Genomic DNA, 26823 nt, shown 5'->3' with positions numbered 1-26823 from the left:
GAATGGGTCCTTTGTCTGCAGAGCCTCTGCAGGTGTGTGTGTGTGTGTGTGTGTGTGTGTGTGTGTGTGTGTGTGTGTGTAAGAGTGTCTGCTGCCTACTTCTCCAGCTGCATGTTCCAACCCCTTGCTCTGCCTAGGGCTTCTCTGCACAGCTTGCTGGGTACTACAGCAATAAAGGCCCAGTGCTCTCCTCCTTAGGGTAGGTCGCTCACTGTCCCTCATTGCAATTTCCTCTGTACTGTAGTCTCAGTTTAGGCATGGGTCTCTAGAAAGCCTTCTGTGCCTACTCCAGGCCAGGTTCCCTGTGTTGAATCCAAGTTTTCTGTTTCAGGCGTGTCTCCCCATTGCACAATGTCACTTCTCTTTTTGGGCTGAGTCCAAAACATCGATAGAATTCATGGGAGGAGAGGGGGGAGGACCTCAGTTCATACTTGCTGAACACTGCTGACCCAGGACAGCAAGCATCTTTGTGGCCTTCCTCTAGGTTTGCCCTCCTGGCAGATCCGTGGCTTCAGAAGCACCGCGTGCTATTTCGAGGCCTATGCTGAGAAAGCTCTCTCCCTTTGGACTAATTCAGTTTCATTCTGTTTGGATGGTCTGTAGGTAGATAGTGTTCTCTGTCTAGAAAAAGTGGCGAAGCAAGGAGAAGACACACCCCAGGGCAAAGTCACAGAAAGAGGCCTCCAAGGTGCATGGGTTTGGCAAAGGGCCCTTCTTTCTCCTGAAGCACAATGACCCCATTGCTGTGTGGCCTCTTTCCTCTCATCCAGCCCCTTGGCATACTCAATCTCATCTGACCTTCCTTGTGAATCACTCTGTGAGGTAGGAAGCTCTTGTTATATAAAATATAGCAAATTTGGCTGCTTGGTTTGTTTATCCTACAAGCAGCCACTGAGTTTTTGAAGAAAGTCCCAGTTCCAGTCAAGGGTATCAAGTAAGTAACCAGTGCGTAAATAAAGAATTTTCAGTGGTAGTGTGTGCTAGGAAAATGGAGGCAGAGTGATTCCGTAGAAACTCATGAGTTGGTGGGGAGGGGCTGCTTTCCCAGCAGGCAAAGCGCTTCTGAGGTGACAGTTGAGCAGAGGTTAGAGGGTGAGATGGAGAGAACCAGTTGATGTCCAAGGGGGTTGCTGAGGTCCTAGGATACAGACTGCAACTAGAGTCCTGAAGAGAGCTCTGTCCCCAGCATCCTGTGATGTCTTTCTTCTCTCTCTACCATGTTCATGGACACCCTTGAGTTGTGTTAAAAACAAGATTTGGATTTATCTAACATCCTTGAGGTAGGCAAAACCTTGGAAGATCATACTAAGCACAGACTCCAGACTGAATTTGAGTATGTCCAGAGAGTCTAGCATGAGGGGGAACTACCATTTGGGGGACTCATGTGGCTTTATATGTCTTACGCAGTGCCTTTCTCAAGGAACCCCTTAAGGTTAAATGTCCTCTCTTTCCAGGTCATCAGAGGCATCTCAGATGCCTTCTCCAGTGTAGTAACTAAAAGATTAGTATCGTGACATTTTTTTCTAACTGTGACAAAATAAGTAAAATTTAACCTTTAAGCTATTTTAAAACATAGTTTGGTGCCGTGTGTATATTCATGTCATTGTGCTGGTATATTCATATTGTCATACCTTTCTTATCCACTTACTGCCCTCCCATCCTTCCCTGTCTCCTTGTGTTTTCTTCCTTCATTATATAGCCAGAACACTATAGTGTGTGTTTGCGTGGGCATGCGTGCACGCACACCCTCAGACGCACACATGTAGGTGTTGGGGGCATGTGGACCCCCAGACCCTGAATTTCCTGTAAACAACTTGCTTGAGCTGCTCTGAGCTAAACAACTTGTTTTCCTGTGTTTGCAGCTGCTCTGAGTATGAGACAGGGGAGTGGGTTCTGGTGGCTGCAGCTGAAAGATCCCGAGAGCTGGGGTGTGATCAGAGCACTGTATAAGCTGCCCCTGAACACAGTAAGGTTGGCATTCTTGGCATTCTTGTTTCAAGGATGACCCGTGTCCCTGTGTCTCTGTCTGTGTGTGTATGTGTTTAATTCTCTCGACCCCTTTCCCAACTTGCAAACTGTACAATAGTGCGTAAGAGCCATAGACCAGGCATAGTGCAGGGGCTACATGTAGGTGCACTCTACGTGTTATTTTTGAGACACAGTCTCTCACTGAATGTAGAGTTCATCATATTGTTAGACTGTCAGGCCAGTGAGTCCTGTGGGTCTTTCTGTCTATACTGCCTCAGTGGAGACAGCTAAAATTAGTTGTTGTCTCACACCCAGCTCTTTATGTGGGCACTGTGGCTCTGAATTCAGGTCCTCATACTTGCTCAGAAGGCATTTGCCCATAGGATCATTTTTAATCCCCTGATTTTAGGGTTTTTTTGTTTTTTGTTTTGTTTTGTTTTTGTTTTTTAATGATAGCCATTTTGACTGGAGTGAAGTAGAATCTCAATGTCATTTTGTTTTGTTTTGTTTCTTTTTTTGAGACAGAGTGTCTCTGTGTAACAGTCCTGGCTGTCCTGGAACTAGCTCTGTAGACCAGGCTGGCCTTGAACTCACTGAGATCCACCTGTCTCTGCCTTCCAAGAGCTGGGATTAAAGGTGGGTACCACCACCACCTGGCTAGACTCTCAATGTCATTTTAAATTTGTGTTTTCTTGGTGACTAAGTATGTTGTATACATTTTTAAATATTTATTAGCTGTTTGTGTTTCTTCCTTGATAACTGTTCATTCAGTTCATCAACTAACTTATTAAAACTATGGAAAGACTTCCAATGAATATGGGTTAGCAGAATTAATATTGTAAAAATAGCCACCTCGTCAAAAGCAATCTACAGATTCAGTGCAAACTCCATGAAAAAAAAAATATCTCCACGACTCTTCACAGAACTTGAGATAACAACCCCAAGTTTTATTTTAGAATCACCAAAGACCCTGAATGGTCAAAGCAATCCTAAGCAGAAAGGTATCACAACACAGTTTAAGATCAATCTTAAATTACACTGGAGTTACAGTAACAAAACCAGTATGGTCCTGGCACAGAAACGGACACATAGATCAATAGAATAGAATTGAGAATCCAGCATAAAATCTTCCAGTTTATTCTAATCCTCCAAAACATGTTTAAAAACATACACTGGAGAAAAGATAGTCTCTTCAACAAATGATACCACAAAAGCTGGTTGGTTATCCACATGTGGAAATCTGAAACTAGATCCACATCTGTCACGCTGAACAGAGCAGCAGGTAAGGCCATTCATTGCTGTAGAAAAAAGATGTGCCTACAATCCAGAGGGTAGAAAGCTTTCTGTTTTGAAGGATGCATTTTTATTCTTTAAGAATTTCATACATGCATATAACGTATTTTGATTGTATTTCCCTTCTAATTCCCCCTGAATCCACCATCTATCTCTCCCAAAGTCATGTCCTACGTTTGTTTGTTTTTTCCCTCCTGGTTGAGTTCAGTTTGTGTTGTCCATATACTCCTGGGTTTGTGGCCATCCACTGACTCCCTCTCTCCTAGGATGTTTTCTTAAAAGTCTTTCCAGAGATGGGTTCGGGTGGAAGGGTTCCTGAGAGGAAGAGCAAAGCAACCAGAAGTGATGCACATATTCTGATCTGTGGGAAGCGATGAATGAAATGGGGGTGCTGTAGCATGAATAATAAAAAACCTAGAGATAGAAATTCGGGTTTACCCCCAAAACCAGAGAAACAAAGCATCCAGGCCGCTAGAGAAGTCTTCCCTCTCCCAAGGCTGGGTGACCACAAACTCAGTTACCTAAACATCTCCCTCCTCCCATTTTATGTTCCCTTTAGTGCTGGGATTAAAGGCATGTGACTCCCTAAGACTGGGATTAAAGGTGTGAGCTCCACTACCACCTGGATTTGTTTCTACATTGATCTTGTGTAGACCAGGGTGGCCTTGAACTCACAGAGATCCTTCTGCCTCTGTCTCCCAAATACTGGGAATAAAGATTTAAAGATTAAAGATCTGCCTCATCTCTAGTGGCTTAGCTTTGTCCCTGGTATTCAGGAAAAAAATATTTATTAAAATACAAATAATATACCACTACAGGGTGCTGGCCCCTGTCCTGGACACTGTCTATGGTCTTACTGGGAACAAGGACCTTTAGTCTTGTCTGAGGATGTTCTGGATGTTTGAATTCTGAAATAGTTCAAGAGTGACACTCATAAACTCTGATCAGAGAACCAGGGTAGAATGCAGCTTGGCATGAAGGAAGACAGAGAGGCGTGGGAGCGTTGAACAGGACACAGAAGAAGCCAGGCTCAGGGAATGGGGTCTGGACCACTCTGATTGAAATGGGCGCCTGTTGGTAGATGGGACAGGTTAGCCTTAATCACATCAACTCCAACTGTGTCTTCTCATCCTAATTTAATATGAAATGTCATTTAAACCCAACAAATATACCTTTGATAAATATCAATTAAACAGGGGGGATACATTTGCATGTGGGTATAAGCATGTGTATGTGTGGCCAGAATTCAAGCAATCTCAGGTCTCATTTCACAGCTACTGACCACAAGCACCATTTTGTTTGTTTGTTTGTTTTTTAAGACAGGGTCTATATCTGTGACCTGGGTCTTACCAATTAGCCTGGGCTAGCTGACCTAATCCCAGAAATTTGCCTGGCTCTGCTCCCCATCACTGGATCACAAGTATATGCTACCGCACCCATCATTTTACATGAGTACTGGGGATTCAACTGATTTCCTCAAACAAGCACTTTACCAACTGAGCCGTCTTCCCAGGCCCCATCAGAACACTTTGGTGGAATGTTTGTGCTCATTTCCTGTTATATGGCCTGACACAAATTATTCAAAAATGTTCGTTAGTCAGTCAAGCTTTGGTCTTAGCTATCTTCCATGGAGGCAGGAGGATCCCTTGAGTTCAGATAGTAGGGTCCCTTTGGGATCAGCCTGGACTACAGGACAAGACCCTGTCTCAAACTAAAAAAAAAAAAAACAAAAAAACAAAAAAAAAACCAAAACAAAAAAACCCACATTATATGAATGAGTGAATGGATGAATCCTAGCGGCTGTTAGTTGTCCAGGAAAGGTAGGAACCTGTTATAACTTCAAAGAGGAAGCCATATTTACACACAGCACAGATGAACGTAAGTGTGATTTTAGGGCATCAAGGCAGTGTGATTTCCCATAACTTTGGTAAAGAAATTGTGGCTGGTGTGCACATTTAACTCCAGTTCTCAGGAGGCAGAAGCAGGCAGATCTCTGAGTCTGAGGCCAGTCTAGTCTACAGTGAAAGTTACACCACAGCCAAGGCTACACAGAACCCTGTCTCAAACACAAAAAAACAAAACTCTCCACCCCCCCACCAAAAAAAAAAAACAAAAAAAGAAAGAAATAGTTGGCGTTTGTGTGTATATCATTATATACCCCAAACCACTCTTTTAAAGACTATAATGACGTTATCCACTACCATACCTAGACATATAGTGATACTTCTTATAGGGATTGTATAAGTTTAGGAGGAGAAAATAGAAATATATAATATAATTAGTATTGTGGGTAATATCTTTCCTTTTATCTATCAGGATATTTTCTTTTTTTTGTTTGTTTTTAATATTTTGTGGTAAATATGTACTACTTTTATACTTTGTGTAGGTTTCTTTTCCTTTCCTTTCTTTTTTTTTTTTTTGTTAAGAAGTTCTTGTGAAATGTGATTTAATAGCTTTTAAAAAGTTGCCTTTAAAAAATAAAATCCCTGGCACTATACAATCCCAATTGCTACTTGAAATAACGGCATCATGGCACTGAAAGCAAGCACATCCCCCATACCGCCGACATTAGGAGCCTGGTCTTCCCAGTCGCCACATGGTTAATTGGAGAGGAGCCAGCGGCACTCAGGGGTTGGAATTTGCTACATCATAGCCCCATCTGCCCACCTGCAGTCTTGCTGCCTCCCTGGGTGCCCTGTCCCCTACTACTGCCGGAGCCTTGGGAAGAACCTGAAGGCTGGCAGGACAGGCTGGAGCAGCTGCTGGCTTCAGACTGTGGACTCTGCAATCAGCTCTCTGTATATTTACCTTGGGTTACATCATCTTGAAAAATAACACAAGTGCCAAAGTATTAGCTTAAAGATGAACGAACAAGAGACCCCAAACAAAATCATAAGGACCCCGAATTTCATTGCCTCTTTTCTCCCCCCCGCCAGGTAAGAAGCATGAATAGTGTTGCCTCTCATCTCAGAGGCACAGCTGAAATGAACTTTGAGTTTTAATGAGGTGTTCTATTTGCATTTTTAACTCTACTCAAAACAAGGCGTGAGAATGACATCAACTGTTTGAGTCAGCTGTTGGCCCGGGCATCTACCCAGGGTTTGAGGTCATTGGTGGCATCCACGAGCAGCAGGAGCAATTTTTTTTAACTTGTTGACTAAAGGCCTTCATTGGTGCTAGTGTTAAGTAGAATGTGGGTTTGAAGTAGAGCATGGCTAGGAATGGCCATGTAATGCATTAAATATGCCAGGGCTTTGTGGGAGAACTCCCGTGAGACTGGGGAGTTATTTAATCTGGGAAACATCTTGCTTGGTGTGATGATGAAGTGTAGCTTAGGCATCACTCCTGGGGGACCCACAGAAGAGGGTTCAGTAGGCACACCCGTGAAGAGCAGTTTGCAGAAGCCAGTTCGTACCTTCTTTTGATGCAATAGGGGTCATCTTACTAGAAGGTGTAATGGGAGAGCATACTAGAGGAGAGCCGTTCTGTTGGATTTATCTCCTCCAGGCTGGGTTTTCATCACATGTATTTTTAATTCTTTGGAAGACACTCGAGTAATTGAAGAATGACTTGTAAGAATGCTAGCTTGAAGAGACATTCAGCAAATGGATGTGATGATGCTACCTGTCAATTAATTAAAAGTTGCTTATAAAGGAGCCTGTAGTTACATCACGGAAATGATGGCAGTTGGCTGCTGGGGAAACTCATGGGATGTGCAATGCAAGGCCTTAAAGGCAGCAGTTTCAGCTCCTTCCTGCTTTTTATTTCCCTTCGTGTCTGGGTTCCCAAAATGTGCCTCCTCACCCAGGAATGGGAACTGTCCAATGCCCGTTGAGTTCTGCTGTCTTTGCTGAGATTACGCTCTGAAAGGGTAGGGTGATGTCCATGGTCTAGTCAGCCCAGAACCTTCTGTCTATCTCAAGTGTAAAATGACTGGGACTCCACTTTACTCTGCTATTTTTTGCCTGACCTTCCTCAGTGGGGTAGGCCCTTGTTAAAGTGTGTGCCACACTCTGGGAGGGCCTCCCTTGTTGGCTTCAGTCCATGCTGCTTTCTGCCAGTCCAATCTGTGTGTTTCTTGAAATCACAAGTTGGTCACACAGATAGTCACAGCCCGTGTGTGCATGATTGAATGGAATAACTCCCCATGCTTAGGCTGTCAGGGCCATAATTTATGGCATTAGCTCATGCTCCCATGTTTTGTTTATAACTGTGTAGTAATTTAAGATTGCCCAGTATACAGGGATTACACCTCTCCTAGTCAACGTGTGTGGGAACTCACAATGTGCTAGTCACTGAGAGAGCACATAGAACTTTCAGACTCCTTCGGTTGCCTTACTGTATAGGTTAAGGAAAATGATTACATTGTAACAAACAAATGATCTACACACAACAGTAAGTGAGCAAATATTCATCAAGCCTTTACAATTTTAGTGCTAGGGAGAGATTTAAATGAAATAGACATGATCCCATATCAGGAGACATGTGATAACTCCAGAAAGTATTCATCAAGATGAGGAGAAAAGATGCTAATTCTTTTTGAAGGTTAATTGTGAGGATTACATGAGAAACTAATATTTTTTTTTTCATTTTATAGATGGAGAATCAAGGCTTAGTGAGATTGAGTTGTCTAAGATCTGTCTGTTAAGCAAGCAGACTCTGAAAACTGTTCTGAGAGTCTTTAAAGATTTCACAGTAGTATCTTACTGTTAAACAGGCTACTCGCGGTTTGTGGTAGTTTGAATGAGCATGGCCACCACAGGCTCATGAATTTGAATGCTTGGTCTGTGGCTGGTGGAACTGTTTGGGAAGGATCAGGAGGTGTGGCCTTAGTGGAGGAGGTATGTCACTGGGAATAGGTTTTGAGGTTTCAAAAATCCATGCCAGGCCCAATCCTTCTCTCTTTCTGTCTCTATCCCACGGATCAGGATGTAACTTCTTAGCTGCTGCTCCAGCAGTGGGCCTGCTGACTTGCTGCCATACTCACCGCCATGGTCGTGGACTCACCCTCTGGAACTGTAAACAAACCCCTACTTAAGGCTTTTTTCTGTAAGTTGCCTCAGTCATGGCATTTCTCCACAGCAGTAAAAACATAAAAAAGACACTGTTCAAAGTCCTACAGCTGAGGGAGCATGTAGGAGAGAAATGCAATGTGTGACCCCAGCTTGTGACCTTTGGGATAAAGCAGAGAGTTGGGAGTTACATGCTTGGGCAGCTTGCACATTGACCAGAGCGTACACTCTTTTAAGCTGAGTGCAGACTCATCCCTGTATTCTAAGCTGCTGGGGAGCCTTGAGGCACGAGGGCTGCTGCAGACGGAGGGCTTCCTGGGCTACCTAGGGAGACCGTGTCACGGTCAAGAAGCAGTAAAACATTTTCAGTGCTGCCCAGAGAACCATGTTTGGAATCTTTTCACTTCCTGGTCCCGGTTTCTCAGTGTTGGAGTCCCAGGCAGTTGTGAGCTACCTGATATGGGTTCTGGGAACCAAAGTTAGGTCTTCTGGAAGATCAGCATGCACTCTTGACTACTGGGCCTTCTCTTCAGCCCTTAGTTGTAGTTTTTTTTTTAATTAAAATTATTCAACAGTTTGTGGCTGCTGGGGTTGGGGAGGGAGTCTGTTTTCTTTTAGGATGTGACTCTTTGTAGCTTGCACATGCTCTAGGAGATGGTTGCACATACTGATGACACTAACTCGACTCTGGGGGTTAAAAAAATAAAGAGTACGTGAAGGTGGAAGGAAGATGTGGTGGGCTGGTTCTCAAAGGAGTTGGGGGGAGGAAGTGGGGAGCGGTTTTGATCATAACACATTGTATATGTATAAATAAACAACAATAAATGCATTCTAAATACAAGGCCCTTTTCAGGAAAATATATTTGAAAACCAATCTTTTTTCCTTTAAAGGGATTGACTTAAAAACCTTTTTAGGTTTTTGAAAGGCAAAGGTTTTAAATTTTGATTAAGCCCATTTCATCTTTTCCTCATCTTTATTATTAGTGCTTCTTGTGCCCTAAGAAAATGATTTGTGCCTCAGTGTCATGAAGATATTAACTTCTTCCTGTATGTTTTACCATGTGGGCTTTCTGTTTGGCTCAATAATCCACTGTGAGTTAACCTCGTGTGTGTCAGGGAATAAAGGGTCACACTCCAATGCTGGAGGTGAGGCCCATGAGTGGTGTCACATTGAAACCCCATCCCTCTTCTTTTGACTTCCGCCTGGATGCTTACAGTCCTTGTTATTTCTGGGGGATGACTGTATTTACCAGAACGACTTCCTTTCCTTGTGGCTTATTACAACTGAGACTTAACCTGATATAGACAACCTTTTTGTGAACTTCCATTTTTTTTGGCAATTCCATGAATGCATAAGCAGAAAACTATTCTTGTAGTATTGTCATTACATATCAGCCTAATCCTCGTGCCTAACATACGCATGATATAAAGTTGAGGTATCTGGGTCTTCGGGGTCTGAAGCCTGACATTTCAGACTCTGAAAGATTTCTAATCAAGAATGTTAAAGCCATGAGGGGTTAAACCTTTGTGGTCTTGGACAAGGACCCAGATGAGTACACCAGTGCCTTGGGGGAATGTTTCAAAGCTTTATTTCCTGTGAGTTATGGAATTTCCATCGTAATAGTTCAGAGAAAGGAGGTTAAGAGGGAGTGGAGCTGCAGATACTTGGAAGAAGCAGCAGTGGGGATCGACTTGTACCATGCAGTGTTTGTGTATGGGCATGTGCACATTGTACCCACGTGCCCCGTGTGCACGTGACGGAGAAAGGGAGGACAGACTCATGAGAGCACAAATTCCTTCTTTAATCTCTTTGCATAGTGAGCCTGGGGGAGGAGAATGTATAAGCAAACAACTGTCCCCTGGTTGGCTGTCCGTCATCCACAGATATTCAGAGCAGCTCAGTAAAGCTCTTTAGATTTGGAGATGTAAGTGAGCCTGTTAAATTCAGCTTCCAGCTCTCAGAGTCACCTTAGTGGTTTTTCCCATGATGGTGACAGCGATGAGCAACTTTCACTTTGACTGACTGGATAAAATGGTCTCCTGAGAGCTTTAGGTCAGCTCTCAGCTCTGCACTGGGCAGTCCCCTTCTTTATCTTTTGTCATCTGTACTATTCCCTCTATTCAAAGTCTCCTCTCCTCTCCATGGCTATAAATAATTGCCATCTTTCTGTAAAGTCCCAACTCAAATCCTCCATCTGTCAGATCGTTGCTGGTCTTCTGGGTAAGAACCATCTGAGCTATGCACATTCTGACAGGTGCAAAACCTGACGGTTCGCTGACAGCTAAGGTTTATTTCTTTATTTACTTATTTATGAGTGTATATTCACTGTACATGTGCTGGGTTTCATGACAGCATGTTCCTAAGTATGTTTCAGATTCAGCCATCATGTCTTTCCTCAGACTAGCAGAGAGGATTAAGGGGAGGGGAGGAGAAGTGTTGCCGAAAGCCGCTTGTTCGTTTCCTGGCTGCCCAGACTCCCGAAATAATGACACAGAAACAATATTATTTGAATCACTGCTTGACCAATCACTTAAGCATATTGCTGGCTAATTCTTATATCTTAAATTAACCCATTTCTATTATTTTATATTTTGCCACGAGGCTTGTGCCCTACAGGTAGGGTTCCCACTGGTGGCTCATGTCTGTCTCCTCTGGCTGCTCCATGGCTTCTCCTGACTCTGCCTTTTTTCTCCCAGAATTCAGTTTAATTTCCCCTTCTAGCTCTGTTCTGCCCTGCTATAGGCCCAAAGCAGTTTCTGTATTAATCAACGGTAATCACAGCATACAGAGGGGAATCCCACATCACTTCTTCTTTTCTGTTTAAATGAAAAGGAAGGTTTTAATTTTAATATAGTAAAATTACATATAATAAAACAGGTATCAAGCAATAATTACAGTTACAAATATTTATACCTACTTTATCTTTTATTATAACTAAGGAAGACTATATCATGTTTCTTACTTGATATTGTTTATGCTGGTTGTAATTCTAATTTTTATACTTGATATTTATATATAATTTTGTGTTAGGCTTAGAACTCTCTTATTTAAGCAAAAGGGGGAGGTGCTGTAGGAACTCCTTCAGCCAGTAGCCTTTAAGTTACCGGCCCACTTGGGCATGGCCTCTTATACTATAAATACTGATGTAAAGTGCAGGCACTCCCTCTCTCTTCTGGCAGCTAAATTTGGTTCCTGTTCCCCATTTGTGCAGAGGACTGTGATCTGTGAGTCTACCCCTAAATAAATAACCCCTTTATTATACTCAATTCTGAGCTAGTGTGGGATTTCATTTTAGCGTCTGTCTTCAGAGAAATGCATACACTGTCCCTCCAAGGACATTTCTCAGAAGTTGCAAACCACTTTTCCTTTTGTCTCATTAGCTGTGCCATAACCACATGGCCACATTTAAATATAAGGAGTAGTCATAACCGTGCCCTGAAATTCAGATATTATGTTATTGATAACATATGAGCACAGATTTCTAGGGAGGGAGGGGATCACCCAAGTGATGTAGTGCTGTTGCAAATATTAAATGAGATTTTATATAGCAAGTTGAACATGTTTTTCACACCGTATATGCTCTGTTAAATACTAACCATTGTTTTTATAATTAAATTTGGCAGACAACCATCCATTCACTCAATCTATTCAGCATATTTTGAGCTCCCTCAGGACTGGATGCTGCTGCTATATTGAAATCCCTCTACCAGCATCTAAAGAAGATCATCATCAAAGATGCCTCCCCCTTGGTTAAACAGCTCTACAAGACAGGGAATTCTTTGTTAGGCTGGGCCAAAGACTTTCTTCCTAATAATTAATATGCCTTGGCCCTTCTTCTGCCTTTTAGGACAATATGAAACAAGCCTTTATTCATCTTGAGACCAGATAGGCAAAGACAGTGATCAGGACTCCCACTTCATTTTCTGGCTCTAAACATGCAGCTCATCATCTCCTTATTTATCTGGGACAGGGTTGGTGAGCCTCTTTTCTAACGGGCCAGATGGTAAATATTTTTGACTTTGTGTACCACATGGTCTGTGTCACAGCTTCCCAACTCTTCTGTTATAATGTAGAAACGGACATAGATATGACATAAATTAGTAGATGTAACTGCGTGGCAGTAAAATTTTATCTATGAAGTCTGGTGGCAAGCCAGCTTTGGACCTCAGGCTGTAGTTCTCTACCCGTGTTTAGCCCATGAAGACCCACTAGCACCATTATTCTTGGCTGATATAGCCCTATTCTGAAGCTAAAACCTCCCTCTGTGTCACCCTCCGATCCTTTATACCTTTTATCTGTTTTTCTTATCTTACTGCTTCGTCTATGATTTCCAACACAGTTTAGATCTTCATGGCTCTGCCCTAATCATACTATCTACCCCCAGTAAATCTCTAGCTTAGACATATTAGATTGACCCCACCTCCCCATATTATATAACCTTAGGCCATACATCTCTTGAACTCTCAGTGGGTGGTCTTTTTCTAGTCTCCCTCATAAATACTTCTTTCATGTCCCTGTAAGTAAAATAATAAATCTCATTTTACATCCTTTTGCTTTTCATATCTATTAAGACCATAGTTCACATTTTGGTGCTTCTAATTTTATTTAGACAATATCATAACGCTCACTGTAGCTTTAATTCTAATCTTAGTTGACCCTTTCTTTTAAAGTTAATTCAGGACTACTTTAGAGGGTCTGGGCAGAAATTAGCACTTGATGATTGGCTAACCACTTTTGACATGTATGGCACAGGTGTTTCTCCTAATATTGATAACTCAAGAACGATAGCAATTGGTGGTCACAAGACTGATATTTAAGGAATTGATTCTGATTATAAAATAGAAATGAAACTTAAGCAGACCTGGTGAAGAATATGTATACAATTATCTCATGAGAGGAAATTCAACAAACACCATGCCACCACCACAGCAGAGCCATTGAGCCTTTTCTGTCCTTTCTTGTGACTAATGTAGACTAACAGACCTTTCCTCTTAATTGGCATCTTTGAAAGCATTTCATTCATAACCTTATTTTTATTAAATATTTATTTGTATTATGTATACAATATTCTGTCTGTGTATATGCCTGCAGGCCAGAAGAGGGCTGGTTGTGAGCCACCTTGTGGTTGCTGGGAATTGAACTCAGGACCTTTGGAAGAGCAGACGATGTTCTTAACCACTGAGCCATCTCTCCAGCCTCTCATAACCTTATTTTTGAAGGCGATTTTATTTCTATTTTGTAGGAGAGAAACTCAAACCTGACTGTAAAATTTTTATCAGAGATTCAAGACCCTGCGTTTGGCTGCTTTAGTTCAGTTCACATTGCTCTTCTCTGGGATGTACACTGCACTCATCCTTTTGCTAACTCCTACTTGTCTTTAATAATGCAGCTTAATCATCATCATCTCCAGCAAACCCACTGTGGAAATTAATCCCGCCTCACGCCCACCATCTGTTTTAGGTGTTCTTCGTCAGTGTTGACACAGCGCTGTTTGTAACATACCTTGACTGGTAATTTATTAGCTCATGAAGAAATTAAGGGCAAGATGCTTGCCTCATTTAATTTTGCACTCAGTAAACATTTGTTGAAAAATGGAATATTGTGAGATGGAGCCCAGCCTAGGGAGTCAGTTCTCCGTGATGTTTCTCGTTCCTGAGTACAGCTGGAAGCCAAACAAAGATCATTGCTTTAGTGGGCTGTCTGTAATCTCCAGCCTTCCGAAACAAATCCAAATAAAGAATAGGCTACTCCCAGGAGTCATGTCTTTATAAACACCAGAACCTGAACCCACAAGGTCTGAATGGAGGAGGAAACAGCACAGTTTTTGGTCAGGAAAAATTTCTGGATTCAGACTTTTTAGATTTGAATCCTGTCTCCATCACTCCCATCAGTTGACTTAGCTTTTTTCTAGGCCTTGATTTCTAGTTTCCCAAATACAAAGAGCAGAACTTTCTTGTATTATCTGTTGCTATGTAACCATCAATATACAACAAAATTTATGGTACAAAACAATAAACGTGCATTATTCCACATAACTCTGTGGTTAGGAGTCTGGGAGAGGGCTTATGTGGTCGAGGCGCTCTTGTGAGGTTGCAGGTGCTGGCTGCAGCTGCAGTCATTGGAAGCCTTGACTGAGGCCAGAGGGGCCACTCTCAAGATGTGACCATCATCAAGATGTGACCATGTGACAGTCAGGGGCTCTCAGCAGCAGCTGGTCCCTGGCAACGTGACCTCTTCTCAGAAGTCCTCTAGGCTACTTCCGTCATATTCTGTGTGTTAGAAGGAAATCACTAGTGTATCCCACATCCACGAGGAGAATCATATTCTACATTTTGTAAAGAGGAGTATCAAAAGCATTTGTTACTTTAAAAACATTACTTTTATTTTACAAGATTGTGTGAGAATGAACTGAGATATTCATTGCACTGTATTTACCAGAAGACTTAGTACCAAAAATGTTTTCTCTTCTCTCCCACCTAGAATTACTTATCCCTTTCCCACATGAAAAAACAAAAGCAAAACATGGACTAACTATCAGTTGGAAGACTTTGAAAAAACAAAACAAAACAAAGCAAAGACCCTGAATCCAAATTAGTAAGATAACCTATTAAAGTTTTCTTAAATAGAATAGAAATAGAAAGCTGTTTGTGGATACATAGACTTTTTTCATTCTTTTAAAAATTTTGATATTATAATATAATTATAGCATTTCACACTTTCCTTTTCCTCTCTTCAAAACCTCCCATATCACTGCTCTTTGAAATTTATGGCCTCTCTTTTTGTTGTTATTATATGCATATGCATTTATATACATAATATAACCTGCTCAGTCGATACAGTGTTATTTATATGTATGTTTCCATGACTGAGCATTTGGTATTGGATAACCAATTGGAAGACTATTTCTCCTGCCCTCAGAGTTATAGCTCTTAGTGTAAGGTTGAGACCTCATGGGCTTCTCTCTACCTGCTTTGGTATGTCTATTGTTGTTCTTGATCAACTCATGTTTAGGCAATGATGTTGGTAGGTTTCCTTGGGAAAGAGTGACATCTGAGTGACAAGGAGCAGAGACAGCACAGCTGGTGCTGGCAGTGGGTAGTGGCGACCTCTGAAGAGTTGCCTCAGGAGGAGAGGCTGCATCTGGGAAGAAAAGATCCAATTGTGATGGGTACCCTCTGGTCCCAACATGCCTGAAAGAGCCTTGCTGACAGCACCTTCCACATCACAGAGAAGTTTCTTTGTCTCTTTGTTTGTAGGGTTTCACATAAGTGCTGGCTGTCTACCCCATAGTACAATATGTAATATAACGAAGATGTTCAATAATTTGATTGAAGGGGGAAAAAGACTGTGCCATTAAACTAGCTAAACCTCTTAAAATATTACACCTTCATAAGTCAATCTTTTATGTCTACCTAATTAAACTGAACAATTTCTTACTCAAGTGAAACCAAAAGGATGTTTCTTTAAATGTGAGGGGGCGGGGGACTAGGACTGGCAATTAAAGATGCATTCTGGAATGTCTAAACCCACTGTTAGTTCCCTTTGGTTGCATCTCTTCTTTGTTTACTGTTTGGTTTTATAATAGGTGTTTAAAATTAACTGAATTTTAAATGACTTTAATTTCAATGCTTTTCCGCCCCTAAATGATTGTTTTAGGATTCAGAGTGTACATCTTTAGTCTACCATTAGGTAACCATCTAATGATTCATGTAGAAATAACCTGAGAGCATTACTGTTCCAGGTCCCTTCTCTTGACCTCTACTGTCTAGACAGTTCACTTCTGCATTTATTAGAAATCTCACAACACACAATTACTATGTTGCTTAAATGGTCAATTATCTTCCTAAGTGATTTTTTTAAAAATGAAAAAAAAATCATGTACCCATTTAATAAGTTTAGGCTATTTGCCCCTCTTAAAAATGATTCATGTATTTTTATATTTTGTGCATTAGTGTTTTATCTGCATTTATGCATGTATGCGGGTGTCAGATCACTTTGAATTAGATTGCAGACAGTTGGGAGTTGCCGTGTGGGTGCTGCAGATGAACCTGGGTCTTCTGGAAGAGCAGCTGGTGTTCCCAACTGCTGAATCATCTCTCCAGCCCCTCTTTGACCCTTTAGATAGACCTGTCTAGAATTTTCCTTCTGCACAGGGTCTTCCTTTGTCACTTTCTACAGTTCAATGCTGCTACTTGATGAGGCCTTCCGGCTCTGCATGTCTGAAAAAGGTCTACTTCATTTTCATTTGTAGAGAACATTTGCTGGGTATAGAATTCTGCTTAACAGTGTCTCTTCTTACTCTACTCTTTGCTTGCTTGCACTGTTTCTGATGAGAAGTCTATTGTCTTATCTTTGCAGTTCTTGTCTTATCACCGTAGCTCCTTTGGCCTTCCTGAAGTGGCAGCTTTTCCTCGTCTGTCTAGACAGACTATTGGATTCTACCTGGGTCTAGAGACTCTCTAAGAGTGAGCTCAGCTATTTACACTGCACTCACTTAATTTTTCTCTTGATTCAGATATCAATATTCTGCTTGGACTATTCACTGTGTGAAAATCACTATCTTTTTATTTTTTTATTTTTTATTTTTTTTTGCTTAGACTTTATTTAAAGCACCAGGATAAATTTGATTCTTCATACTCTTTCTGTTTTTGTTTTGTTTTGCTTTTTCTGGAAGCAGAGGTTCAAAATTGTCAAGCCAAAATGACAAATGCTTAACATATTAAAACTAACTTTTGATTGTAAAGCTCTTTCCTCAGAATTGACCTATATCTTCCACTAAGTAAAAATTATTAACTCGCTTTAAAAATCTATTTAATGTCATAAATATTTGATGTTATTTCTTTTCTTATAGGGAGCAGAAAGCACTCAAGCTGGATTTTTAAGTCATTGCACATTAACAATAAACCACAAGTCGCAAAATGTGATCCTGAGTAAAATGCTTCTGAAAAATTAGCTTCAAGCAACAGAGGAAAGAAAACTGGCGGGCCGTTTTAAAACACTGGTCTAAAACAAACTGTTCTTGTTGGAAATTACAACTGGAAAGTTTTGCCTGGCTCTCAATATACCCAAATGAAAGGCACTGTCAACTTGTTTCTCATAGAGACCAGGATTATGTGAGATTACCTGTTATCTTAACATGATCAGCAGGGGAGGGAACACAGAAGAGTAACTGAAGGACACAGGTCAAGATGACTTCTGAAGAAATGGCCGCTTCCGTTCTCATCCCTGTGACTCAGAGGACAGTGGCTTCTGCCCAGTCGGCAGTGGGAGAGGACAAGAGTAAACTGGTCTCAGATGCTGCTGTTCCAAAGGTACGCGCTGGCAGGCGCAGTGGCCAGATCCCTCAGACCCTCTCACAGTGGAACAAACCTGAGGCAGAGCCTCAGAGAAGCGGTTTGTCCCAGGTCCTCTCAGTAGCAACGGGAGGACTAATGAGTGATGAGAACCACAATGAACAGTGCTGGGAGCAAAACCTGCCAGATTCTGTGAGAAACCACTCCGTTAACTGCAACAGCTTAGTGCAAAGTCACCTGTGTGACCCTCCTCAGAACCCGCTTCGTGGAGCCTGTGACCCTGTCGCAGAAGAGGGCCTGTGCTTGCAAACTGGAATTTCTTCTCCACTGGAAAGGGAGCCATTCCCTGGAATTCAACTGGAAATGGGTGATCCTCCCATGGATGTGAGCCCTTTGGGAAACGAGCCTGGAATCACAGAGACCAGCGGACCTCAGCCTGACAGCAACATGGCAGTCTTTCATTTCCGTTATGAAGCTGACAGAGCAATGTCCGACGCTTTCCATACGCTGTCAGAAAAATTAATTTTGGATGACTGTGCAAACTACGTTGCTCTTCCTGGGGGGCAGCAGAAGAAACATTACGAGGCGTATACTTGTAAGCTAGTGGAACTGACCAAAGACTGTGGCAATAAGAACGGACAGCTGCAGTGTAAACATTGTAGCTTGCTGCACAGCAAATACCTACGCTTTGAAAGCTCCTGTCCACAGGGTGACGTGGACTGCTCAGGGGCTGAATTTTGCAGGGAGGGTTTTACTCACAATCCACCTGCCAAGACTTTCCTGAGCCCTTTGGAGGATTTCTCTGACAGTTGTGAAGACATAGACGATTTTTTGAAAAGCAAAAAGGAGCGGTCCACTTTGCTGGTGAGAAGGTTTTGTAAAAACGACAGGGAAGTAAAGAAGTCAGTGTATACCGGCACTAGAGCGATAGTGAGAACCCTGCCTTCTGGCCACATTGGGCCAGCTGCTTGGAGCCACGTGGATCGGAAGAGAGCGAGGCTCTTAGGGCCTTGTGGGGATGGAATGGAACCTCTGTCAGCAATGGATGTAAGGCCACGTGGGAGCCTACATCTGTCTGAAGCCCAATGGTGTCTGGTAAGAGTCTGTGTTTCTGCCATCACTTTGGTTTGTTTTACTTTTCCTCCCTTCCTTCATTCCCCTTTTAGGAGTTTTTATATAGGTCTTACTACATTAGGCCCTCCATAAGCCTGGAGCTTGCTAAGACTATGGCCTAGCGTGACGCTCCTGACAACTTCCTGAATTACAGGTGGATACCCCTGTTTTCTTTCCAGGATTTCATTAAACTTGCTTATTCTTTTGAGAAATCTGAATTTCTATTGCTTTAATTAAAAGATAAAATAATAATAAGATAATTTAATTATCTTTTAATTAAAATTAAGATCTGTCGAATTATGATTCTCACAGGGATCATTTGTAGTTGTTGAGAAACAGATACTCCAATCGATAGGTCTAAGGTCTAGGTTGACTCTGCAGGCCACAAAACACGCACAGGCCTATGTAGGGCTTGGAGACGTTAGATTGTCTGTCATCGGCTTTGGAGATGCATTCTCAAGTCTTTTTCATGACCCACTGTGGCCGTTAGCTTTACAGGCCTGAAGGAGTTTAAGTCTTGAAGCTTCCATTTTATGGCCAAAGGTCTTTCCTATCTTCTCTCTTAAACTTTGTGTGTGTGTGAGTGCCTGCCATTACCCTGTCAATGAAGACACTGTGGTTAAAACAATACTTTAAATGCACCAAATGAAATAGAAAGCATCAGTAATGAAGAAAATTATGTTGGCTTACACTTGTGGGACACGAAATGGTTTTGAAATTGGGAGATGACAGTTTAAATGCATCTTTATTGCCACATGGACCCTCATTACCTAGGATTGTGATAGCTAACTGAGTTTCCAAGCAGTAAGGAATGCAAGTAGAGTGACTTGCTTGGGACTTTCTTAATTTTGACCTTGTAAACCTCATGTCACAGGAGATCCCTTTAATCTGGGCAAACGGAGACAATGGATCACTCTAAATAGCCATAATATCATAAGATGTCCACCACAACCATGATATGATGTGAAATGTGTTATTTTTATTGGTGGCAAGATCATTCACTTCTTGTAGATGCTCATAATTAAAGAAATGCTAAAATTACATGTAAGATTACTGAGAATATTCATTTTTGATTCCAAGTTCCAGAGCCCCCAAGAATCTTGGTTTTCCTTTTTAACCATAAACAAGCAGGCGACTTGCTCTGAGCCCGATCTGCACTGGTGAAGATAGAACCATATACTTCGCCTATTTCTTGCTTGGGAACATTCGGGATCTTGTCTGACAAAAGGAAGCCTTTCTATGTTTGTGGTCCATTCACCACAATCAGAGTGTGGGTTCTTTTCTACATCTCTTGCCCTGATCCCACACGAAAGCTGTGTCAAAGCAAGACACTCCATACAGAGTGGCCTGTCCTGCCCTGCACACTGAAGTCTTGCCCCTCGGCTCTCCTCCATGAGGCTGTTGCTGAGGGCAGCATGCCACCCCATTTGAAAGGAGATAGCTTTCTAAAATCACGTACCCTTGAGAGCACATTAGAAGTTTCCGGATAGCAAATGAATACAAATGCATTGCTGTCATAGCTTCCGAAGGACGCTTGTGTTGGGCGTGAGTTTTAGAATGGTTAGCAGAGTGACTGGGCTTCCTTCCGGCTCTCTGCATCCCGAAGCTGTTGGGCAATAGCTAAACACCTTCACGTGTCAGGCTGCTTAGTTTACAGCGAGAAGAGCTGATGGGATGAGACAAACTGTCTCCTCCCCGCTCAACCTCTGGAGGCTCAGAGAGGTCTCCATCACTCTGTTAGAGTGGACCTCAGAAACTGCTCTTCCCTTTGTCTCAGATGTCTTTTGGAGACTACAGGCTTTTTTTCTTTCTTTCTTTCTTTCTTTTTTTTTTTTTTTTAACTGCCATGTATGGTATGTCTGGGTGTGGGCTGGCTGTCCTGTCCTTTAGAGGGAGAATTCAAGATGCATGCCGCGCTGTGTCAGAAAGTTAATGGTCTTTAAGCTATAGCCTTCTCTTCAGCTTGCTCTTTAGAGTCTGGCAGAAATGCTTCGCAGTTTGGCACAGCTGAATTATGTCCACTTGCCTCAGGTCTTGTGAGTTACTCCCTTCATCTGAAAGTGCGATACCCCCGCGGTACACTCCCTTTCAGTTTTCTGACGATTCCAAGGGTATCCTTCCTGTTTGCTCAGTCAAGTTGTAAACTTAGGAAGGGCAGAGACAGAGTCCTGATACTTTTTCCCTCTATATAATAACAAATGCATGTTGCCGGATGCAGAGAGAACAAGGACAGCTACACGGTTGGAAACAGACTCTGGAGCCGACCCAAATTTAAATGATGGCTTCAGATCCCAGAGTGACTGACAGGCAATCTCTTTGTTCCTAATTACCTTTCATGTAAACCAGGCATAAAGGTGGCATTGTGGGCCCCTGTACAGTGAGATGCTGACCTTCACAGTGCTGAAAGCCCTGAGTGCTCTTGTCCTCCCGACCTTCAATTTTCTGCTTGTTGGTGAACTCATTCCCACCCCGTCATGCTCTTTGGTAGCCTTACAGGGACATTGACACCAGGATAGTTTCTAATGTCCAGTTTGCGCTCCACATCTTCAGGCTTTGCCTTCATGAGCTCCTTTAGATGCAGACTGAAAGGATCTGAAACATTCTGCTAGGACTGTCGTTGAGTGATAGAGTGCTTGCTGTCACACATAAAGCCTTGAGTTTAAACTCCGGTAGCCACCTACTCTATCCCACCCACAACATTTAGCCAGGTCTGATGGCAACTGCTCAGGAGCCTGAGGCAGGAATATTGGAAGTTCAAGGCCACTTAGTGAGACTTTGTGTCAAAATAAATGCAAAAAAGCCTGAATATAGTTCAGGGGTGGTGTTTTTTTTGGGGGGGGGCTAGCCTATGTGAGGCCGTAGGTCCAGTTCCAAGTAACACACACACACACACACACACACACACACACACACACACACCTGTTAAAGGCATTTACAGCTAACTGGTTTTTATTGTCATTATTCTGCACACAACATAGCACAACAATTCAGTATGTATGCGATGATGGATAGGTAGCTTGCAAATATTATACAATTTTATATAAGGAACTTGAATATCTGCAGTTTTGAGTTTCCATGCGGTCCAACGAACAACTGTATTGTCTTAGCCTATAGCGTGACCCCCCAGTCCTTCCTATGCATTGCAGCCATGTGTTACTCATCTAGTTAGTTCTTTGGCATAACATCTTGACTTTTTTTCCCCTGGGCGTGTTGATCAGAAGAGTCCAGTGACTTTATATTTTCACAGCTGTGTAGAGAGAATAGGTTTGGATGAAGACATTAATAAGGATTCATGCTTGCTGACTAACCAGATTGTTAGTCTCCTCCTGCGTGGAAAACATCAAAGTACCCCCCCCCCCCATCCAGCCCTTGTGTACTCCCTCCTGCTCTAACGCTGTTGGCTCAGCAAAGTGGAGTCTTTGGCAAATGGCTAAAGTCTGCAGGGTAAAGATTTCACTAGGAGTGTTTATCTTTAGAAAAAAAAAAATCTCTTCCTGTCTGATCTTGGGAGTTCAAAGCCTAGAGTTATCTTATAGATAGATTCAAGCTCAGAAAGTGCCAGCTTTTGTCTTGACAAACTTAACTGTGTAACCCTAGCCATGTGTAACTCAGTAGCCATGGAAGGGGCCCTGGGTGGCCAAGGCAGAAAAGTCACCAGGTCCTGTACTAGGATTTCCCATCTTTGATTCTTTGGATAATTCACTCCACGTGAATGTGTATATACGGCAAAGCAGAGAAGATTCATGTTGAATTTTTAAAGGAACAGGAGATAATTTAAGAAGATTTTTATAAAGGAATAAAACTCACTTTTAAAAAATCTTATTAGCAAAACTGTAAATAGAAAATATGGACACAACCAGTTTCTGTGACTGCCCCACCTCTTTCTAAAATGCTGACTCTTTACTGCTCAGCTCAGAATATTAAACTTAAGAGGTAATGATGAGTTGAGCAGTAATACCTTTATTGAGACAAATGTGCTTGAAGGAGGAGGGAGGGAGAGAAAAGAAGAAGGAGAGGAGGAAGAGGAGGAGGAGGAGGAAGGAGAGGACGAGGAGAAGGAAGAAGAAGAAGAAGAAGAAGAAGAAGAAGAAGAAGAAGAAGAAGAAGAAGAAGAAGAAGAAGAAGAAGAAAAAAGAAGAAGAGAGAAGAGATGTGTGTGTGTGTGTGTGTGTGTATAGGTGTGTGTGTATGTACACGCGCAAGTGCGCTAGGAATTGAACATATGACCCCCTGCTTGCTAGGCAAGCACTCTACCACTGAGCTATTTTCTCTTTCAAATGGAGCGAAACCAAACCTTAGGAGAGAGCTAATGCCTCTGATACGTGGTAATAGATTCATGTCCTAAGCTGTAACTCATATAAATGACTGAATCCTGTGAGCCTCACTGTCCACCCTAAGAGATACCTTTGAAATAGCAACAAGACTTTGTTTTCTTCTTTAAGAATTTGGTTGCCCTGGAGATCAGTGACAGATTGAACCTTGAAATAATTAAAATTTCATCGGATGCTTAGACTAAGCTGGAAGCCAGTGCCTGGTGAGCTGCCTGGTGGCTCCTTCCTTTCCTGGGACTTCAGCAACATTTATGACATGAGATTTGGAAGAACCTGCCTTTTCCCACTGATTGCTTTGAGAGAGAGTGGGTTCCATCAGCCCCGTTACAGTACAGTTATGTCCAGCACATCAGTGATGAACTGTCTGAGGCCAGCCCCGGGATGTTGGAACTACACACTTTGTTAGATTAGCTGACCTGGGACAGCGCCGATCATCTCTCCTCATCTCTGAAGTTATTCTAGCTCTTTGACCTAGGATCTGATAAAAGGTGGAATGAAAACCTTCCACTAGGACTCTGGTTTGTGATGTATGCATTTCTGGCTGCTATTACTCTTACAGCAGCCTTGGAACAAGGTCAACATTAGGACTGTCCCTGCTTTCCTGCAGTTGTTCTGCATAAATGGAGAAGTCAACATTGGAGACCTGTCTCTTAGAAAGGCCATTTATATGCAGTCAGATCAGATTCAGTGGACCAGGACAGACCATCAGGACCTGGTCTCATCCTTGCCCTGAATTTTACAGGACAGGACCTCAGGATGCCCTTGGAATGATTGCCGCAGCCATGAGCAGCCAGAGTTTCACTCTCTGGGAGCAAGGAGACAGTAGACAATGGGGCTCATAGATAATTCGGGGTGATGGGGAGGTTTCCACCCTGCTGACCAAGTGATTCAGCATTCAGGGACTTGAAGCATCATTGCAGGACTGGGTGTGGCCATCCTCTGCTCTCCATGACTAGACTAACTGGTGGTTTGATCCTCCCTGAAAAACTGTTCTCAGATGGGGGTGCTGACTCATGCTCCGGTCCTCAAAAGCTCCAAGACACCCACGTGATGCTCCCCGTGGTGCTCTAGATACATACAGAGTTCAAGAGTGTAAACACTTAACTCTTATACTAGGTCCCTTCCCTAAACTCCAACCCTTTCCTCATGCAGGCTCTCACCCTTCAAACCCTCAGAAAGCTCAGCAGAAATCCCCCCACTCAAGCCTCCAGCAATATGAAGACTTGCTGGTCACTCAGGGATGGGAAGGGCCCCTTCTCCTTTGAAGCACAAACCATATTTTCTTGTTTGAGGAAAAAAGCGATTGGACATCTTCTCTTTTAAAATATCTTTGTTGAGATACAGTTTACCCATTTGTACTTAAAGATAAGTACACCCTTCACCACAATCAGTCTGAACCACTTCCATCCCCTAAAAGCAACCCTGTGTCCTTTAGAACCAGCCCTTCTCCCGGCTTCTTCTTCAACCCCATGCATTCACTATTCTGTCCATCTCTATGGAATACGCTATTGTGGATTTCCATACACTTGAACTTCCAGGGTATATGATATTTTGGGAATGGCTTGATTCACTTAGCATTGGAATTTTCAAGTCATTTGATCCTATAGCATGTATTCATGCTTCACGATTTTTATTGTGCAATAATATTCCATTGGATTATGTCTATCCACTCATGAGATGCTGAACATCAGGCTTTTTCTGCTCTGGGGCTATTATGAGCAGTGCTTCTGTGAACTTATTTCTTTGAAGGGTTAGGATTGAACTCAAGGCCTCTGACTTGCCAGAGGCAAGTATTTCCAGCACTGTAAAGTTCTAACACAGGCGTCTGTGAGAACACACATTTCCTGTTCTTGTCAGTATACACCTAGGTGTGGTAGGTGGGGCTATCCCTCTACGTCTGATCTTTTCAGGAGTCCCTGAACAGTTTCTCCAAGCATCTGGCTCATCCCCACAACAATGCACAAGGCATAAGTGTCTCTTCATCCCTAACAGTGTTTGTTATTATTTCCGTCTTTGTTAATAGCCATCCTACTTAGATGTGGAGTGATAATTTCATTATCATTTTTATGTGCATTTTCCTGATAGTGGCTCTGAGCATTTTCTCATGTGTTTATTGGCCTTTTGTGTTTCTCTGGAGGAATGTCTAGTCAAATCCAGGACTGTACTCAGGGCCTCGCTCAACCACTGAACAACCCCAGTCAGTCGTTTTGCCCATTTTAAAATTGAGCTGTCTTTCATTCTGAGTTCTTTATATATTGTGGATATAAGTCCATGATAATATGATTTACTATATATATTTGGTAAGGGTATAGATACAATGAATGGAGGTTGGGAAAGTGACCAAGGTGGTTTGCAGCTTTAATATCCAGTGAAACTTGTTAAATACTTCCTTTGGCCATCACTTTGTCTCTCCTTTTTCTTGATTGTTTTCATGTCACTGTGCAAGCAACAGCTTTAACTGTGAGTTATTTTCCATAATCTGTCCGCTAGACTACCCTCCACTCCAACTTGTGCAACTTTTTGTCCTCTCCTCTACATTTGCCCAGAGATTTTCTTACACAGATCATTTTCCCTGTAAAACAAATTGTGCTTCCCGGAGGAATGGTTTGGAAATCATAGTTTTGGCGTGCAAATGAGCACACCAGCAGAAGGGCTTAGGTGGGGGTCACTGCTTCAGGACAAAACCCTCTGTTATGCACAGGTGTCAGCCCACCTAGAATGATGGTGAACCAAGTAAGGTGTTCAGGATGCGAAATTTAAGGAGGCACTATGCTCTCAGGTCTCATGAGTGGCAACCTTATATTCACCAGTGACTGCCTCCTTAAATGCTGAATGCTGGGCAGCTCAAGTGACTCACTTTGGTCCCAGCCCTGGGCACAACAAGGGTTTAAGAAAGTCTGTGGCTTAGGCACATAGATCATTTTTTGTTCAGGAATGGCCTCCACAGGGTCCCATAAGTCACGGCAAGGATAGTCTTAAAATACACGTAGGAATGACTCTTACATTTTTTTAAAGGTTGAAAAAAAATCTAAAGAAAACTATTTCACAGCAAGTGAAAATTAAATGAAACTCAAGTGTCCGCGCTGGTAAAGGTTTAATAAAGCCTTTTGGAATGCAGCCACCCTCATTCCTTTCCATATTATCTATAGCTGCTTTCAGGTTGTCACCGGGGAGCTTGGGCGCTGTAAAGACAAACACAGCCTTTGTCCTGTGGCCTTTTACAGTAGAAGTTTGTCTTTTCTGGCTAAGAGACTCCTGTACACCTGGCCAACCCCTTTGGGTCTGGGTCTCCTATCACATCCTCTCAGGGGTCTGCTGTGCCAGCCCCACCCCCACCCTGCACCCTAGTCTAGAGTTTCTCTGGCGGTCAGTGATCTGCCCATCTTTCTTGACCGTCTCTGTAAATTACAAAGAGAGACACACAGTTTCTACCTTCTCTTGCTCTCTCTCTCTCTCTCTCTCTCTCTCTCTCTCACACACACACACACACACACACACACACACACACACACACAGACACAGACACAGTTTCTACTCTCTCCTGCTCTCTCTCTCTCTCTCTCTCTCTCTCTCTCTCTCTCTCTCTCTCTCTCTCCTCTCTCCCTCTCCTCTCTCCTCTCTCCTTCCCAGGTTCACTGCGGGCTTGCCAGCCAGCCTCCTCTTGACAAAGTCAGGGAAAGTAGCTCATTTTGTGCTCTGCCTAGAACAGAATTGGGGTTTTTCCACTGAATCAAAGGGATCTTTTTCAGGCCTAGGAACCCAGACATCATGCTCTCACCTCTTCAGACTTGGCCGGAGAGACAAAGAAGGGT

The 26823-nt window shown here is 42.6% G+C and overlaps 1 protein-coding gene and 1 long non-coding RNA gene across 6 annotated transcripts in view; one reads left to right on the top strand and one right to left on the bottom strand.

The window, feature by feature from the left end:
• Window positions 1–26823, top strand: part of Plce1 (phospholipase C epsilon 1) — a 277183-nt gene that overhangs the window by 19762 nt on the left and 230598 nt on the right. For 4 of the 5 annotated variants that reach the window (XM_087907931.1, XM_087907928.1, XM_087907930.1 and 1 more), the window contains one exon: window positions 17126–18662. In XM_087907931.1, coding sequence (XP_087764057.1) covers window positions 17463–18662 — 1200 coding nt within the window. In that variant the 5' untranslated portion in view covers window positions 17126–17462. Of the gene's footprint in view, window positions 1–1122; window positions 1281–17125; window positions 18663–26823 lie in introns of those variants that run through there. The other variant, XM_087907932.1, reaches the window with a different exon arrangement.
• On the bottom strand, window positions 2885–6079 carry LOC146893649 (uncharacterized). The gene is made up of 2 exons (XR_015003290.2): window positions 5929–6079; window positions 2885–3576 (listed from the first exon to the last, which is right to left on the bottom strand). It is a non-coding gene; the product is annotated as an uncharacterized LOC146893649 (long non-coding RNA).

This window comes from Myodes glareolus, chromosome 7 (genome assembly GCF_982192425.1).
Source record: "Myodes glareolus chromosome 7, mMyoGla1.1, whole genome shotgun sequence".
Classification (NCBI taxonomy): domain Eukaryota; kingdom Metazoa; phylum Chordata; class Mammalia; order Rodentia; family Cricetidae; genus Myodes; species Myodes glareolus.
The sequence above is the reverse complement of the archived record's forward strand: the minus strand, read 5'-3'. Positions and strand labels throughout refer to the sequence as shown.